The sequence below is a fragment of the Gossypium raimondii genome, chromosome 4, assembly GCF_025698545.1.
Source record: "Gossypium raimondii isolate GPD5lz chromosome 4, ASM2569854v1, whole genome shotgun sequence".
NCBI classification, from domain to species: domain Eukaryota; kingdom Viridiplantae; phylum Streptophyta; class Magnoliopsida; order Malvales; family Malvaceae; genus Gossypium; species Gossypium raimondii.
This window is the reverse complement of record NC_068568.1, coordinates 15,197,437-15,215,683: the sequence shown is the minus strand read 5'-3', so window position 1 is coordinate 15,215,683 and position 18,247 is coordinate 15,197,437. Positions and strand designations below refer to the sequence as shown.

Genomic DNA, 18,247 nt, shown 5'->3' with positions numbered 1-18,247 from the left:
GGGCGCAGGTTGTGGAGCTATAGGATTGGCTCTTATGAACTCACCAAACCATTGACCTATAACACCGAAAAAGGCATTTTTTGCCTCATTTTTTGTCATATGCGAAACTGGCATACTAAGACTTGTTCCTTGTTCGAAAGCTAGTACATTAGTATCTACTTCATCATTGGCAGCATGATTAGATTCTGCTGAAATCTTCAATTATATAAGAAAACATGATCATATCGGATCATCCAACATCACACTATCACATATTAAAGTGGCATGTATTTTCTAGACTCAATAAACACTACATTCAATCCTAAAATTGACTAAATTGTAGCTCTGATACCAGCCAAATGTAACACCCTTCGCCCGGCCCGGTCGTCGGACCCGAGTTATAGGATGCTACAATAGAACATAGACATTCACAAATAAGACCATCAAAGAAATCTATTATTAAAGTCGTTAAAATGCTATATGAAAAATTATTAAAACAAAACCTGCTAAGGTGATCCGTCAGAATAATGTAGGCAAAAGTCTCTGCGCTAGATGATTATCTGCCATGCGTTCAATAAATTTATTGTTATTCACCCAAACAATCCATTAATTATCCAAAATAAATTAACTTATTTAATAAGTGCAATTATTTCTATTTCAAGCACACTAATAGTTGACGCCAACATTGAACAAGTATCACAAAAGAGTATAGACATATATATACACATCGTGTAAAATATCATTATTCTTTCATGTACAATTTCACTGAATAGCCCTTATATACATGCCACTTGACCCGACGTAGAGTTAAAATAATTCTACCAAAACAGGAGTTGGATAGTGTGAGTTATGGAATCAATTTGCCTACAGAGTTCCGCCAAAATCTCTTCAAAGAAGGGAAAAATTAAATGGGGTAAGCATTATGCTTAGTAAGTACATGGTTTAAAACATTAAACTCACCTCGCAAAACATTCTTACTTACATATAACTTGATTAAATTATTTATCCTGCCAACACTTACACATGTAAAAGGTGAGTGCATCACATTGAAACATATAACATATCCCAAATAATTCATTACTCATTCATACCTCATTTTAGTTCATATAAAACATATAGCCAACAATTCTATTTCAAGAACATTCAACTGGACGAAACAACATGAACGAAAAGGAATACACTGGTAACCATTTGATAACACTCCAGATTACTCATAAGAGTTATTCCCACCAATAACACATCAGATGCACACAGTACAAAGCCTGTAGGCTAAATATTCTCCCCGGTAACACGTCAGTTTTCTCATAAGAGCTATTCCAACCAATATCACGCCAGATGCACATAGTACAAAGCCCATAGGATAAATATTCTCATTCGGTAACACGTCAGTTTGCTCATAAGAGCTATTCCAACCGATAACACGTTAGATGCACATAGTGTAAAGCCCGTAGGCTAAATATTCTCCCCCGATAACACGTCATTTTTCTCATAAGAACTATTCCAACCAATATCACGCTAGAACCTCCAAAGATATTAATTTGGAAATCCGAAACAAATGCAGGATTCCAGAAAACTTCAGTAACTTCCTTCATCTTCATCATATGTCTCTTCTTCCTGTAAAATGCACAAAAACCCCTTATTGGCCTTCCAATTGTATCTTTTTTTCATTCGGGCAACACACACATAGCTAGACCTCCTTTATTTACCATTTAACACCTTTTCTCACCTTACCAATACGAGTTTACCAACGTTTTCCATTTTCATTCACATTTAGATATATCATAAATAAACATAACAGCACTCTATGAACTTACCTGGTACAGTAGCAGAACAGGATATCGGAGACTATTCCAATAGTTTTCCTTTCCCTCTATTATCAACGAGTTGATTTGGTTCTTGATATAAACGTTAACACATTCAGTTCATTAATGACAACACTTCAAGCTTTAACAGTTTTAAAATTAGACATGCAAGTTAGCTAAATTGAGATACAATGATCTCAAAAACACAAAACTCATGAAGAATAGGCTTTGGAAACACTTACATGCAAAACCAATTAATCAAGAAAGCTTATAGCTTTTCTTTCTTCTACAGAGAACAATGTTTTTGTTGAAAGAAGATGAGAATGAGACTCTATTTCCATCCACTCCAGCTTATAACACTTAACCTCTTAATTTCATCGTTAAATGGAAATTAACATATGTTTCCACTAAACATTGGCACAACCGGCACTACCATGCAGGAGTGGTAATTTACCACTTTGGACCTTGAAAAATTTTTATTAAACTCATTTGACTAGCTATTCACTAATTCTTACGGATTAGTCCGCACATTTTCAATTCTAACATGCTAACCGAATTTACCAATTCAATCATCAATAGAATAATATAATGAACTTGTAAATATTATTAAATAATGTTACTGACGCTATTATCAGAATTGTGGTCCCTGAATCACTGTTTCCGACACTATAAGAAATCAGACTATTAAATAAAAATAAGAAATTTATATAATTCACCTAGAATTTAAATTGCGATTAATTTAAATTTTCCATTATGACAACAAAAGCTTGATGTACACCACATGCAAGAAGGAACCTTTTGTAACTCATGCCTAGGATATAACGAAGGCTTGTATAATATTTCTCCTGTAAAAAAAAAAAGATACTAATTAAATTGTTATAATAATATTTCTCCAGAAAAATAAAAAATATAGAAACTAATTAAAATGTTATAAGTTTTCAAGTTTTTTTTAGTAGCAAACCTTCTTTCTCACATGGAGTCGATAACCAGTTTATTCTTCATTTCTTTCTTTCTTCTTCTTTTTGTTTTTTCTGGTATTCTGAGCGCTTGAACATGATTGTATGTTGTGCGAATTGTGCAGTGAATTCTTGTATTTTTTGGAACTATATTTATAATACACCATATAAATCTCTAAACAAATATATCTACAATTTGTACACTAAAATCAAATAGATAAGATAAATAGAATCTTGACTCAAGAAATTGAAACATAAACTACGGATAATGAAAATAAATGAGTATACATTATGTACTAAATAAATAATTATAGGAATTGAACTTTGATTGATCAACATTTTTCTTCAAAATTATGGATGTGATTTCGATTCACCAAATTGAAAAAAAAAGTATGGGTATATAATAATAAGAAAAGGTGTAGAACATGTAGGGTCACAACGTATTGATCTTAATAATAAATGGTGTAGGGTTTTCATTTAGATAATTTAATTTAATAATTTCAGTTGATGTTGTAAAACAAAGCACTAATATTTTAATTTCAATTTAAATATTTATAAATAAGAATTTTAGTTGCATAGGTAGTTTATTTAGTAAGTAAATAAATAAGAGAGAAGTGATTTATACTTAATTTATACTTAATATACTTAATAAAATAAGAGTAGACTAGCATTTTAATTGTAATTCATTTAATAAGAGTAGAAATATAGTGTTGGATATTTATTACCATTTCACAATTTACTTTTATACAAAGATAGATTCTAGATTATAAATAAGTACTTTGATATTATAATTTTAATTTATGGATTTCTAAGGAATCAAATCAGATTAGCATTTTCTTCATCTAAAATTAAAAAGTCAAATCAAATCAAATCAAATACTATTTTGATTTCTTGATAATTCCTACCCCTAACTTTTTGACAAAGGTAAAACTAAAAACCAGAAAATCTTATTTAATGGAAACTAAGAATCACGGAGAATGAAATATTAGACAGAAGTAACAAGAAAACCAAAGTGTGTAAGAGTACTGGTATTATACAAAGCCAAACTTTTTGCAACTCCAAACCTAGGATGATTCAGGAAGATAAAATGAAGGGGCAAGATTGGAGATAAACAAGATCAATGGAAAAGATACCACTACAACATAACCTCATCTTGGAATAGAGATTTCAATGAAAAAAGGGCAACCATGATCTTCACCTTGATCTCGACAGACAACGAACTAGCTTGATTGTCTTCTATTTTTCAACAGAGGAATCTGGAAAAACTGTCAGCTGCAAACAAATGAATAAAAATGAAGCTAAAAGCTAGAGTCCTTTAGCCTTTTCAGGTCCTCCCTCGGTCATGTAGCCCCATTTTATTTATTCAATGTTGACTTCTGGTTAAGTAGTAAAAATCCTCTCTGAGCTAAGAGCTATAAATCCAACTAGTTAAAACTCCAAAGCATGAAAATGCAAATGCAAGCTAATGTAATTTTGCAGATTAAACCAAGGATGACTGTCCGACTTTAGTAACTAAAAATGACATTTGCTATAAGATCAATTTCCGCCTTTCTTGGAACCCCATTTTCTTAATTCTTTCTGCTGCAATTACAACATATCCAATAAACCTTTTATCCTATGTATCTATCACATACACTGCAGCAATGGCTTTTAATACACAAGACAGAGAAAAGGACGGAAGGAGGAGTTGGTTTTCACAGTCCTGTGAGAAGTGGTCTAATGAATGAGCTGCCATTGAAAACCAAACAGCTAGATAACTGTGAACCTGTAGAAGGAAACTGGAACAAAAACTATGAACTGTAAGCAGCCAACATCGTACATGATGTTGGAACATTGGATGCTTTGCTGGACAATCGACGCTTGTAGCGTTTAAGGACAGATGCCAAGTTCTCTTTTCCCTTCGGAAAAGCTACATCACCAGCAGCAGTACCCGTTCGACCCTTCCGGCACGATATAGCAATCTCAACATCCTTAATCATATCCAAGAGCGTGACTGCATTTGTACACTTACCCTTGCCAGGTTTTGCAGCTGGGGGCAACATTCCATTTGAAACAGGAGGGCTTAACCTCTTCTGATATTCCTGGGGGATTTGAAGGCAGAAGCACGGGGACATTGGGGTTCGAGGCTTTGAAAATGCAAGATCTATCACACCCTGTTAACAAGGAGTAATTGCTATTAATCTCATCAAAATCATGGAGAAACCACCAAAAAGCATCACAAATTCTTCAGCTCAAACAAACGAAATCCAAAATATCAGGCATAGGCTCTCTAAAATTAGACTTGCAAGCATTTTTGCAACTAATGCATCATAAACTTACAAACCAAAAGGAAATCAATTGCCAAATAAGTAACAATGCAGGAAGAAATTTTTATAGTGCCATTCAATGAAAGGAATTCCCACTGATTGGAGATAAGAATGGTGAAAGAAGTCAGAAAAACCAAACCTACATAACTCTTTGCAAGGCCAGGGTAATCTTGTACACTAAGTGCAACAGATGAAACAACATAACAAACTTAAAACTTAAACCAACAATGACACAATACACTGAGAACAACATTCACTCCTTGACAAACTGCTAGAGGAATAATGATCACAGTTAAGTTATGCAATACATACAAACCATTATCAGATGAGAAACAAATAGAAACTATTATACCTGAAGCCGATTAAGCACATATGTGTATTTTCCCCACAGCTCTGGTCGGCTTTCCATGAGTGAAAGATCAAGGATCCGGTGAATGCACCACACTCCAAAGCTTATTATCAAATCCGCTTTCCATATACAGCCCTCCCCACAATGAGGTACAGATGAAATTGAGAAGTTGGCAAAATTTGCCTCATCACTCTTCTGTGTAGAACCATACCTCCTTTCAGAAGACAAGTATTGAGGTTCACGAATGTGAACAACCTGGCTCATCTCTCTAGCTTCAGCATCATAAAGAAATCTCTCCCTTGCTGCTACACGATCAATTAACTCCTCATCAGCTCCATCATTTTGTCTAAACAACCAGTCAGACCCATCTAATTTCAAGAGCCTTACAATACAGTGTCGAAAAGATTGAAGAAGCTTGGACTCTAAATCCACACCAGAAGCAGTATCCCGAGTTACTGAGTTCAACCCACTTCCAACTGCTTCATTGCCAGCAGTGTGACTTTTGTCAGCTACACCAAACTGCTCAAAAGGCTGTCTAGACCAAAGGGACCCAGTGCCAGAACCTGAACCCAACTGTAAAGGCAAAGCATCTCTATAACCCTTTAAATGAGAAAGCTCATCAAAGGAAAATGGAACACCTACCCTTGACCCAGCATTTGAATACATGGGTGTTCCATAATTTGTCCGACCAATGGACAACCCATATCCAATGGAACTGTCCCACTGGCCACTCTTCTCGGGCACTCGATGAGGAACAGAGAACCCAGATATGTCCGGTAAGCTATGATACTTCTTTGTATTCACTGATATCCCAGAATTATCATTTATCCCAGATAAGTTCTTGTCATGATAAGACCTTTCGGATTGTAGTGCACTACTTCTAGCAACTGCAACATTCTCAAATCCAGGGGGCTGAGCAGGAGTTACCCCATTTTGCGATTTTTGCCTTAATGCAGAAGCCAGGGAGCCTCGATAATTTGTAGGGCCCATGGCAGGAGAATCTGATGCTGGTAATTCAATTTGATCATTCAAGCAATTGGAGCTTCTATCTTTAGCAATTCGATTAAGGTAAGATGCAATCTGATATCCATGCACAGTAGCTGGTTGATAATCCCATGCCTCAGCAGATGGTGCAGCACGCAAACTAAAGTACCTCCTTTCACTAGAAATGACATTACAGCTAGAATTTTGAGCATAAGCATCTAATTGTTGCGTCTGGTTTGACCACAATGATGATCCTCTAGGATACCCACGTGATAAATCAATACTATTTTGCATCTTCAAATGCTTTGGAGAGTCATACAGGCTTGAACCATTAAGTGCATCAGATCCTCTTCCTCCCACCGAAGGGAAATACCCACCATACTCCTTCCCAGTTGTATCTACTTTTAATGGTTTTGAATCAACACCCAATAGTACATCTAATTTCTTCACCTTTGCTTCTTGGGTAGGTTGCCCATGAAAATCATACAATTGGCCCCAAAATTCATCAAGAATGGCAGCTAATTGACGCCTTGCGGCACGACCTAATCCTGCCAATCTAGAGAGACTTCCAGTACCATTGCCACCATCATCACTTTTCCCGCTGAGGCTCCTGAATGAAGGAGGTCCATCCGGTGCCAAAGAGGAAATACTTCCAGGAGGTTTGGATGGCTCTTCAGGCTCCCAAGAATCTCCATCATCATCTTTTTCGATATGCAGATCTCCCTCAAAACTCACTGTTTTCTCCAGAGAGTTCATTGATTCAATCTTCAGAGTCTTTGTGCCCGGCACATCATCTGTTACCTCATCAACTACAGCAGAAGCTAACTCAGGTATGGATGCTGGTTCCTCAGTGCCACAGAATGGGGGGCTAGGATATTCACCACTAGAAGAGTTCGCATTAACAGTTGTCAGACGTATTTCCTGCTCAGACTCCATGATTGTCTCAGGCAAATCCAGACTATAATTTGGAAAAGATAAATCTGAATGACTTTCAATGGAGTTTTCTGGTGCTAATGATCTTTCCAGTATATGAGCAGGTTCCTCTCCACAATATCTAGTTTCACTTAACTCATTTCCCTCTCTCTCTAAAGCTGTCTCAGAAACAGTTCTGTTCATATCCCATTTCCATGCATGAGCTTTACTTTCAGAACTGGCAGATTTTAAAGGAGTAGCTGCCAGCCAAATCATCAAAGAAAACGATGCAAAAGCAGTAGCCAGAAGCACAACAAAAGGAACAGACATGCTAATCCCAGCATTTAATCTCAAATTCCCAGCCCAATCACTACTCCCAAATATCATTTCTACCACAAAGATTATCTTTAAACCCAGAATTCCCATGAATGTTACCAGTGATAGGAACTCCAGAATTGGAGAAACTTTGTAAACACCCATAATTGATCTTGATGAGGCAACCCGAAAAAGGGGGATCACTGAAGATGGCAACAGAAGGGCTACCATCACCTGCGCAAGGATAAACATCTGGTATACCCCCTCAGGTCCAGAAGTCCACACACAATAAAGAGCAGGAACAATTGCTACAATTTTGATTGTTGCACGATGAAGCCAACCCGGTATGTCAAGCCCAAGGAAATTATGCAAGACAACTTGCCCGCCAAGATTCCAGGTTGATGCAGTAAGTTGATTAGATAAGAACATAACCAACAAAAAGACTAGGGGCAGTATACCATTCCTGAATACCTGTTTTAATCATTTCCAAAAGGAATTTATTAATATCCACATATTAACTCAATTGTTGAGAAATATTTAAATATGATTCTTGAAAGCCATCATAAACAATAGCTTATCAGAAAAGCGAAAGAAATTAACCTGCTCCATTGCATCATGAAAAGTAACCAAGACAAGGCCAGCATTGTAGAACACATTTGCAGCTGAATTCATCAGCACATAATTTACTAGATAAATTCCACCAAAGACGCCTAAGATGGCAAAAAGATGGTTGTGACATAAGGCACTCTTAGAAGTATTTGGTGGTCCCAGATGCTCCTGTGGACAGGAGAACAAAACTTCAGAGAGTTGAGAATGAATAGCATAAAATTGAACTCCAAAAAGCAAAAAGGCAGGACCATAAAAAAAAAACCAAATGATATTGCAAGCATAAAAGATATAAGGTGCACCAATTTGTCCCGCAGTTCAAGAATTGTATGCCCCATAACATTTAAGCATGGTGCAATGAACATCAGCCAACCCTATATTTGAGAACAATGTCATAACCATAGAAGACCACTAATTGAGGAAAATTATACATGCATTTGACTCAGATTGTAGTGAATCTACAAGGACAGCATCCACATGCAAAGATCCTAAAGAGGCTTCTAAAATCCAAGTATTGACAAAGAAAATGTCAAATTCTTAGTTGAAATAAATTTACAGATAATACAGGAGTCTCCAATCCATTAAAACTGAAATATAAAGGCCCATATACAAGACTCATGTACATACATGCATCTACAAGTCCAATCGCAGATACCTGAACAATAGAAGAATGTAGATAAAAATTGTGAGGCATGATGCTTGCTCCAAGAAGACTCATCAGGGCAAATGCACTCTCCCCACTCAACTTTGTTGGCATCCCAAGCATGGAAATAGAAATTTCTGGTTGACTGAGGAGCACTCCAAAAACATAAGAAAGTAATATGAAACCTGCTGCATAGATGCATAGGAAACTTGCCCTGCAGTGATCCTAATGTTGAAAATTGTTTAGACTGCTATGATGTTGCAAGGGAGAGATTGTGCAATAAAACAAAGCAGTTTAACATACCAAGGTGGAGGCAAAAACTGGGAATAAAACAGCATCAAGAGCAGCTAGAAAAACACCAGTGGAGAGATCCACCCCAAAGAGAAGATTAATCCCATGTGCGACACCCAGGACCTGGGAAAAAATAGACATTTTTCATGAGAATAGAACAAATATCACTATATTAAGTGCAAATAAAAAGAATTATAGCTGCCTTTCATCATAGTTTAGAAAACAATGCTACCATGGTAAGGTCCAACGCAACCACAGAAAGCTCTGCTTGAACTCCAAGGAATAAACGAGTGGACTTGTCATACTCTTCGCTGCAAATCTATCATCGCCATAAATTAAGAAATAAATATGTATCATGAAAAGAGTAAAACACAAGTCCACAAATAAGCACAAGCACCTTTGCACATAACATTCTGGTTATATATAAGCACTTAATTAAAGATTAATAAGCATGCATTTGTAAAAAAGGAGTTCTTATGCTTTTTAATCTAGGCAGAAAAATAATTAAACAACATTGGAGAATTTAACTAAATCATGTTGTTATTTTTTATAGAGTTCTACAAGTACACAGATCAGTATAATAGTTGTCAAAGAAATTGTCTTACAAACAGAATAATTCCTAATCTTTTTATTCTTGTAAAATGCACAAGCGTGAAAAGAATACCTGAGCAAGACCACGCCCAGTCACCACACCAATTCTAGCTGACAGATATTGACACAAAATGGCAGCACAATTAAAAAGAAGCATGGGAACTACCAGGTCAAAACCAAACCGTGCACCTCCTTCAACGGTGGCAACCCACTTCCCAGGGTCAACATATCCAATTGATATTAGAAGAACAGGTAAAAGAACAGGGAACATCTGATGAAGGGCACCTCGTTGGTGGTTAGCATTTCCTCCCTCAGCTTCCATTTTGTCAACCAGAAATTCAGACTATATGCAAGTTACAGTGCAGTAACGCTTCAAATTCCCTCTTCAGAATAGCACAGAACCTCCAATGCTCAAGAAGCACTACAATTACATGGTTGTTCACAATGACTGAATCTCGTAAGAAAGAAGCTACCCATCATAAGATATTCAGCTAGATATTAGCAAGTTATTTGATTAAACATAATTTTGCAGTAAAAAGCAAACAGTCGAGACCATTTTCTGCAAGACTTGCTATCAAACGAATGTACATTAAACAAAAGCCCCGGCACAGCAGGACTAGCGAGCATCTAAAATGCACTTTCCAAGAATCAGTGCCACCGCAACTGATGACAGAATCAAAATTGCAGCCTCAGCCACAACCATATAGGGGCTGGCGATTATTCCAACTCTCGCAGGACTTTTACCAATAACTTGAATCAGTATCAAAGGGCAGATACACTCAGCTCCAGTCCCTGAGTAGAACAACAAATAATCCAAACAAATTCCTCCAAAGAAAGCACCTACAAAGTCAAAACCTGAATCAAATCAGTCAAAACCATCAGCCTTGGAACATAACTACAAGAAAAAGGAATTAAAGCATCAAAACCAACATGTAAAACGAATCAGAACCAAATTCTTGCATAAATCAGGATTAAGCCATTTGGTCAAGCTTCAAGACAAAATCATCAGAGTCCAATATACAGTGAACACCATAAATTTCACAAACCGGTACGGTTAACCAGATTATTCAAAAAGAAAAAAGTATAGTGTGAATCAGTTCAAGGATGTAAGCCCTCAGCATCATCACAAGTTCACTTTGCAAACTAAATTTCAGCATCAATGCTAATCAATAGTGATAAAGATCAACACACAAAAACAAACCAAAATAAACAACCAGAAGACAAAATAAAATACAGCTTCATACAAAATCACAAACCCCAAAAGTACCCCCTCACGAAAATTACGAAACAAAAACTTTGAACTTAAAAACAAAACTCAGATCTTCCTAAAACATCCCAAAGCAAGCAAAAGTGTAAAACCCCACCCAAATGAACGAAGCACTAAGGAACCAATATGAATAAAAATCAAGACCCTGGATCTGATTCAGCTCAATAACTTGAAAAAAAAAAAGGAAAAATTGTTTGCACAAATTCCAAGGTAGATTACGCATAAAGCAAGAAAACAAAAAAAAACCCAAAATAATTAAACAAAGAGAAGAAACAAGTAAATCAAAAGGAAAGAGAAGACTAGAATTGGATTAGGGTTTAGGCCTTTGGGGAAGTAAAAAAATTGTTTTTTGATTTTACCTTACGGTAAAAAGTGGGAGAGAAGGAGCTTATCTGCTATCCTTTTCTCTGCAATCTCTATCTAAGTTTGGGTATTAACAAAAGTAGATCTTCAGGAAGAGGGATTTCTCAAGCCACTGGGTTTTATTTATATATTTTTCTTCACAAACAGAGCGAGAGAGAGAGAGAGAGCGAAAAAGAAAAAGAGAGCTCAGTTTTCAGGAAGAGAAAAAAAAAGATAGATACATGGTCATCTCAGATAGATAAATATATAATTATAAATATATTTTCAAGGGTGTGGGGGCTCTTTCCAAGCCATGCCATGCCATGTTGAAGAAAAGAGGAAATATATTTATATACAATATAATATGTGAAAAAAGAAAACTTTCACTACTAAATACTAATCAAAGCGAAGAAGAAAATGTGTTGAGATGAAAGACAAAACAAAAAGCTAGAAAAAGTTTAAAGACAGACAGTTAAAAGGTTATTGACATCAAAACAGATCCAACAAATCTCGAGGATATCCCACAAATTTCAACATTACAATTAATCCAACATCTCTCATTGCATTTATATACATTTGATGCATTATTATTTATTTGTATAAACTTTTATATTAATAATTAGGGTAAATTTTATAAAATGATAATTAAGGTTAAGTTTACGTTATTTTCTCACAATTATCAAAAGTTACGTTGTCGTCAACCTCTGAACCGCTTTTAATATTTTCTAACCATAGTTTAAAAATATATAAAAGGATGATAAAATGCTTTAAAAACACTTGAAAGTTGATAACCTATTTTTAAAATTATAATTATTCAAAAAATTTAAAATTTTATAAATTCTAAAAGTTGTAATCCAACTTGATGAGATTGTAAGTGAAAATTTTGTATTTTAATTATTGTAAAGTTTTTTTAATGAAATAGAACAACTTTTGCTATTATTGTTACAATCAAATGAACCCACTTTTCCTTTTGTATGTTAGTGTAGAAAAGTGTGTTGAAGACCCTAATAATACTGTAAAAGCATGTGTGTAAGTGAACACTGAAGGACAAAATAATATAGAGATAATGTGCAAAAGGTTGATGAGTTATTTTGTCGTAGATATAGTAAATCTGTACCTGCCATTTTTCTTTCTTTCTAACCAATAGATTTTTTTACTTGTAATTGATTTACAACTAAGTATATAGTCAATAAATATATATCCAAGAAATACAGTTTTCTAATTTATTTTAACCAGGGGTGAAGCTAGAACAATTCTTTAGGGGCGAATAAAATTTTAATTTTTTATAGTCTATATCTTTATAATTTTTAAACGATTAATCGAATTTTTATAATTTTAGAGGGGTAAAGTGTAATTTTACCTTTACTAATTTAAAATTTAAAAAAATTAAGGACTTAAATAATAATTTTATATTTTATGGGTGCCGGGGCCCCTACCCCTACTTGCCCCTAATCGCCTCTGATTTTTAACCAACTATGAATATTCTTATAAACAACCTTTTGATTATACTTTTAGGATCAAATTAGTTACTAGTGATTGAGTTAACATACAACACCATTATTTCATTAAGGGATAACAATAGAACAGTTAACTAATAGTGACCAAAATGTAATAATCTAATAATGTAAGTGACCATAATGTAACTTTTGATAGTTGGGTTGCAAAAGCATGAACTTAGCCTTAGTTTTGGTGATTGTTTGTATACTTTTCCTAATAATTAGCATTATTTATTACGTAAGAATATTTGATGCTCATAGCATAAGTCTCATACACCATCAACAAATTAATATCACAACACATCATCATTAAATAAAATAAAAAATAGTGAAGGACTTAAAAGATACTAATAAATGTTAAAACTCAAGACTTTAGACTTTAAACCCAAGATCCTAAATCCGAGAGTTATTAATATTTTTTATAATAGTTAAATTTAATGTTTAATCATATTTAAATAAAACTATCAATATTTATTTACAAGTCCTCTATATTTTTACTTAATTTAATTATAATATATTATATTATTGTTCATCGATGGTGCATGATATTTATGCATTAACGCATCAAATAATATTATTTTGTTTATTAATTATTAATATTTATTTTTAAATTTTATTAATAAATTAATCACAATGTGTTGTGTTAAAAAATTCTAAATTTATATATCGATATTGTGTAAAAAAAGCAATTTAATCTTGTAATAGGCCCACTTTGCCCGGGCCTAAAATCACAAAGAAATAAAAACCAAAAAAATAATTAAATGTCCCAAAATGTCCATTTACAGAAATTTAAACCCAGATTACAAAACCCAATTAACTCAAGCCCAGACCAAAAGCCGAATCAGCCCAAATTACTAAACCCTAGCCTAAATCCCCTAAATAATGTGGCCCAAAACAAAACCTTCAAAAGCAACAAACCCTAAATCCCCTGGCGCCGCAAGCTCCCATGCGTGGCCTCCTCACGTGCGCCTCTGTACCCTCTGCCCCAGTCTCGCACGACCTCTGCACTCTGTACCTGCAAAAGACACACGAAAAAACACAACAAAGAAGCAGAAAAATAGGGCAAAAAAATGATGTATTATTTTTCTGATTTATTTTCGATTCGGCTATAAAGCCATTTTGAGAATCTGTAGGAGCACACCCACGCATATTGTATCAAAAAAAATCTTAAAAGAAAAGCAATAGAAAAAGATAGTAAAGAAAGGCGATTTTCTGGTTATTTCTTTTTTTCTTTTGTTTACTTTCGTGTTCACTAATCGGAGAAAGGAGGAAGAAGACCCTTACCTTCACAAACGCGCGCCGACGGAGCCCTCATCTACTCCGCCCAAATCGGAGTTTAGATGGGGGTTTTCATATTTGAAACGGCACAAAAAAAAAGGGATCCACGAATATTGTATCAAAAATCAGAAAGCAAAAAAATCAAAAGTTCGGAAAAGTGATTTCCAGTTTTGTTTTAAAACCTTTTTCTTTTTTTTTCTTTGATGGATGCTACTGTGGTATGCGAAAGAAAATAAAAAGAGGGGGAGAAGTCTTACCTGTGCGAGCGCTTCATCGGAGCCTGGATCATTCCGTCAGAATCGGAATTGGAAAAGGCACGAGTTTGCGCGGCAGCTGAAATGGTGAGGAACTAGGTTTTAGTTTGAGGGGAGTGAAATGTTAGACTTTAGGGTTTTCTGAGGTTATTTAAGCGAGATAATACGGCGCCGTTTAGAGGCCTGCAACCCGCGTGTGTGACCTGACCTGGGGAGGATCCGCGCATTTTTGTTGTATGGTCTATTTGCGCCCCTGATCCCACTATTTTTTTGTTTTTTAATTTCATTTTTTTGTTTTGCTATAAATTTCCCGAAAATTTTGAATTTGTTTCAATTCAGTCTTGATCTAAACGCAGCGTTTTGGAGGGCGGGGTTATTTTCCGCTTTACTCCCTCCTTGTTCCTCGCGCGCCCAATTCGGTCCCTTTTCATTTTTATTTATTGCGGATTGGCCCTAAAATTTGTGCTTTCATTTTAATTTAGTCCTGATTAATATTTTGTTGTTAATTAATTTACTATCATTATTTTTATTACTGTTTGTTATTATTATTATTATCATATTTGATCATATTTTTATTTACCTATATACCTATGCGTTACTTTATTATTTCCTATTATTTTAGACTGTTTTTTATTATGTATATGTACATATGTAATATGTATTACTTAATTTTAAATTATATACATATATATTTTATACATATATAACTCTCATTAAAATTATTTTTACATATACATATATTATTGTTGGTTTCGAATCATTTTTACCTATTCTATGCATGCATGCACTTCATTTCTTTCAATATTCTATTTTTATTTTTGCTATCTCAACTTTTCCTATATATTATATTATTATTTATATTGAGTTTTCATTTCATATATTGTCTATTTTGATTAATACAAGTATATTATTTTAAGTTTTACTTATTTTGACTTCCTTTTATAATACTTACTTTAGAGTTCATTTAGGTAGTATTATTTCATGTAATATTCATTATCTCATTCTTGAATGTTGTCAAGTTTTTGCATTAATTATTTCATTTTAAAATTTCATTCATGTAATTTTGTGAATATGCATTCAAATCTCTTTTCTCATATTACCTTTTGGCACATTTTATTTGAGTTGAGTTGTTTGGTATTTCCTTGATTATTTTAATTAGGTTTTCAAACATGGATGTTAGTCTTTGCACAATGTGAGGTATGAAATTGTTACTCCTATGTATTGTATTGCTTATTTACTTGTTTATTCTTCATACATTAGTGTACTTTGATTTACGAATCTCCATTTCGTGTTGTACGTTATTCCTCTATTGTTTTATTTATTCAAAAGATTACGTTTCATATCATTTAAATGTCAAAAGCGTTTTTATCCAAAAAAAGCTCTCAAATAACGCGGCACTCGGAATTGGGGATCCTCGAAAAGATTGTGTCCTAACTTACTGGATTCCAATCTTCCTCGGGATCTAAGAAACCGAATATCCCTTTTAATCAACACACAAATAAAAAACTCATTCTCGGGAATTCGACACGTTGTGCCCTAACGCATTGGATGTGACATGTCGTTTTCTCAAGACGAGGATTCTTCTAACAAATGAAAATAAAGGCAATATTTGATGTTTAGGGATTTTGTGAAATCAAACCCTAACTTACTGGGTTTGATTTTCTCATTTAACCCAAATGATCAGATACCCTTCTCAAAATGCATAGGTTTTAAAAATCAAGAGATAAACTTAATTTTGAGGATTTGAAACGTTGCACTCTAACTTACTGAGTGTGACAATTTATTTCTTTGAAATAAGTAAGCCTTATCATCCAATTCATTTTATTCAAGATAAAAGGATCGTATTTTAAAATCTTTACTAAATTTCGACATTAAAACATTAAACAATCAATTCGGTACCAATTTTGGGCGTCACGAGGGTGCTAATCCTTCCTCATGCGTAACCGACTCCCGAACCTGTTTTCTAAAAAAAATTCGCAGACCTAAAATTGTTTTCAAAGTGATCTGATCACACTTTCAATAAAAGATCGGTAGCAACTCCCATTTCCATTTTTAAAAGTCGACTCCCATTTTTCAAACTTAAAAATGGTTTCGACAAATCTCTTTCAATATAAATGAAACAATTTAAGAGAAAATATTTGATATACTATGAGTAGAGTTTTTAGATTCCACAAGGGTCGACAAGTGTCCTATAAAGATATAGTAAAATATCTAAAATAAATATTAAAAAAAGACACATACAATAATTTTTAAAACTACTACTGGAATAAAAATACACTTTTAACATACCAAATACGAATCCACAACAATTTTATACTATTAAAAATTAGGCAATTGATAATTGTTTTAATTATTTTCATTAATAAATTATAGGATAAAGCTCTATTAAAATAAAAGAAGCAATTTCGTTTGTATAAGATTTAAAAATGAGAAAATAAAGATAAGTGATGTTATTTCACCAAAAAAAAAAGATAAGTGCTGTTAATTGTTTTGTTAATTAAATCTAAAACTAAAGAAAAGTTCAGTTGGTTTGACCAAAAACAAAAGAGGAAAGAAACAAAAGTTCAGTTGTGAAAAACATGCCATGTTTGAATGTATAACTTTGTTGAATTCTAAATATTATTAAATATGTATAATATTCAAAAATTATAAAATATTCTAAATTTTCAGAAGAAATGAAAAATTCAAAAAATTATATGATTAATAATTAGTTCCAAAATTTTGAAAAAAATAAAAAAAGTTTAATGTATTTTAAAATTTTCAAAATTGAAAACAAAAATCTTTTAAAATTAAAAAAAGTTTTTAAACACTTTATTTTGTAAAATTTTTAAAGTTGTGGAAATAATTATTATTTTGAATTTTAAAATTCAATAAATTAAGAATGGATAGTAATTAAATTAGTATGGAATAAAAACTCTATATACTACACATGATTTTCATGAATTATATAAAATCATATTCATGGAGTGAAAACAAATGAGTTGGATTTGCATGGCCATGTGCAGCCATGTTTATGAAGTTGGCCATCTGGAATAATATTTTAAATAATAAGCATTAATCTATTAGAATTAGGAAGAATAATGTGGGTTCTATTTCTTTAAAAACAAATTGATGAGAAATAAAAATTATAATTTCCAAACAAGTTTTATTACAAAAAAGATGGAGATATTTTCAAAGATCTTTAAATAACGTGATTTAAACTGTTATCATATAAACTTACCATTAAAAATTAACCATTTATTTCAATAATATTTCATAATTATATATATATATATATATATATATATTTAAAAAACCAATATTTCCGACAGTGAAGACAAATCGTATCATAATTATTAGATATTTTTAGTATGAAAATTAACATTTTTTAACATTCAACCTGAGTTTATACCCTTCATTGCAAAATATCTGTAGGCAAAATTTAGTAAGAAAATAAAATTTCAAACGCCGAATTAAGACACAAGTTAAGATACTTTGTACTGAGCAATAAATGACCCAAAAACACTTATCTTAGAAAAGTCAAACATGCTTCTTTTTTCTACTTCTAGATAAATGTTTTAACTCACATATTTAGGATCTACTTCCTTTAGGCAAGTAGTATTTTTATTTTTGGAAAATAGTTTTGATTAATGAAAATTAATTAAAGTATAATTTTGAAAATCGATAATTCCCAACCTAAATAGTTACTTTTCGCAATTCCAATTTGGACATAAGGTTTTAAATTTGGAATTCAATTCACTTTAAAAATATACTAAACAAATTTTATAATTTAAATTCAACACTTAAATTTCTTCACATTTCTTTTTAACATTTATTTTTTAGTTTATCAAATAAATCATAGGCTTTTTGGTAAAAGTTTCATGGAGGCTCTTGTAC

The 18,247-nt window shown here is 33.1% G+C and overlaps 1 protein-coding gene across 2 annotated transcripts; it reads right to left on the bottom strand.

The window, feature by feature from the left end:
* Positions 1–3,662: 3,662 nt before the first annotated feature.
* On the bottom strand, positions 3,663–11,600 carry LOC105768053 (ethylene-insensitive protein 2). 2 transcript variants are annotated; one of them, XM_052629403.1, is made up of 8 exons: positions 11,361–11,600; positions 9,808–10,589; positions 9,376–9,462; positions 9,156–9,266; positions 8,865–9,077; positions 8,204–8,380; positions 5,396–8,074; positions 3,663–4,890 (listed from the first exon to the last, which is right to left on the bottom strand). In XM_052629403.1, exons 2-8 carry the CDS (start codon positions 10,054–10,056, stop codon positions 4,528–4,530), a joined length of 3,879 nt encoding a protein of 1,292 aa, XP_052485363.1. In that variant the 5' UTR covers positions 10,057–10,589; positions 11,361–11,600; the 3' UTR covers positions 3,663–4,527. The 2 variants fall into 2 exon arrangements, with proteins under 2 accessions (XP_052485363.1, XP_012443211.1); XM_012587757.2 differs by having other exon boundaries at positions 9,808–10,574.
* Between the last annotated feature and the right edge of the window lie 6,647 nt (positions 11,601–18,247).

Coding starts and splice junctions, on each gene's coding strand:
- LOC105768053 (XM_052629403.1), bottom strand. CDS start 10,056: ATGGAAGCTGAGGGAGGAAATGCTAACCACCAACGAGGTGCCCTTCAT. Junction 9,463..9,807: donor CTGGGCGTGGTCTTGCTCAG/GTATTCTTTTCA, acceptor TGGCGATGATAG/ATTTGCAGCGAAGAGTATGA. Junction 4,891..5,395: donor ATGTGCTTAATCGGCTTCAG/GTATAATAGTTT, acceptor CCTTGTTAACAG/GGTGTGATAGATCTTGCATT.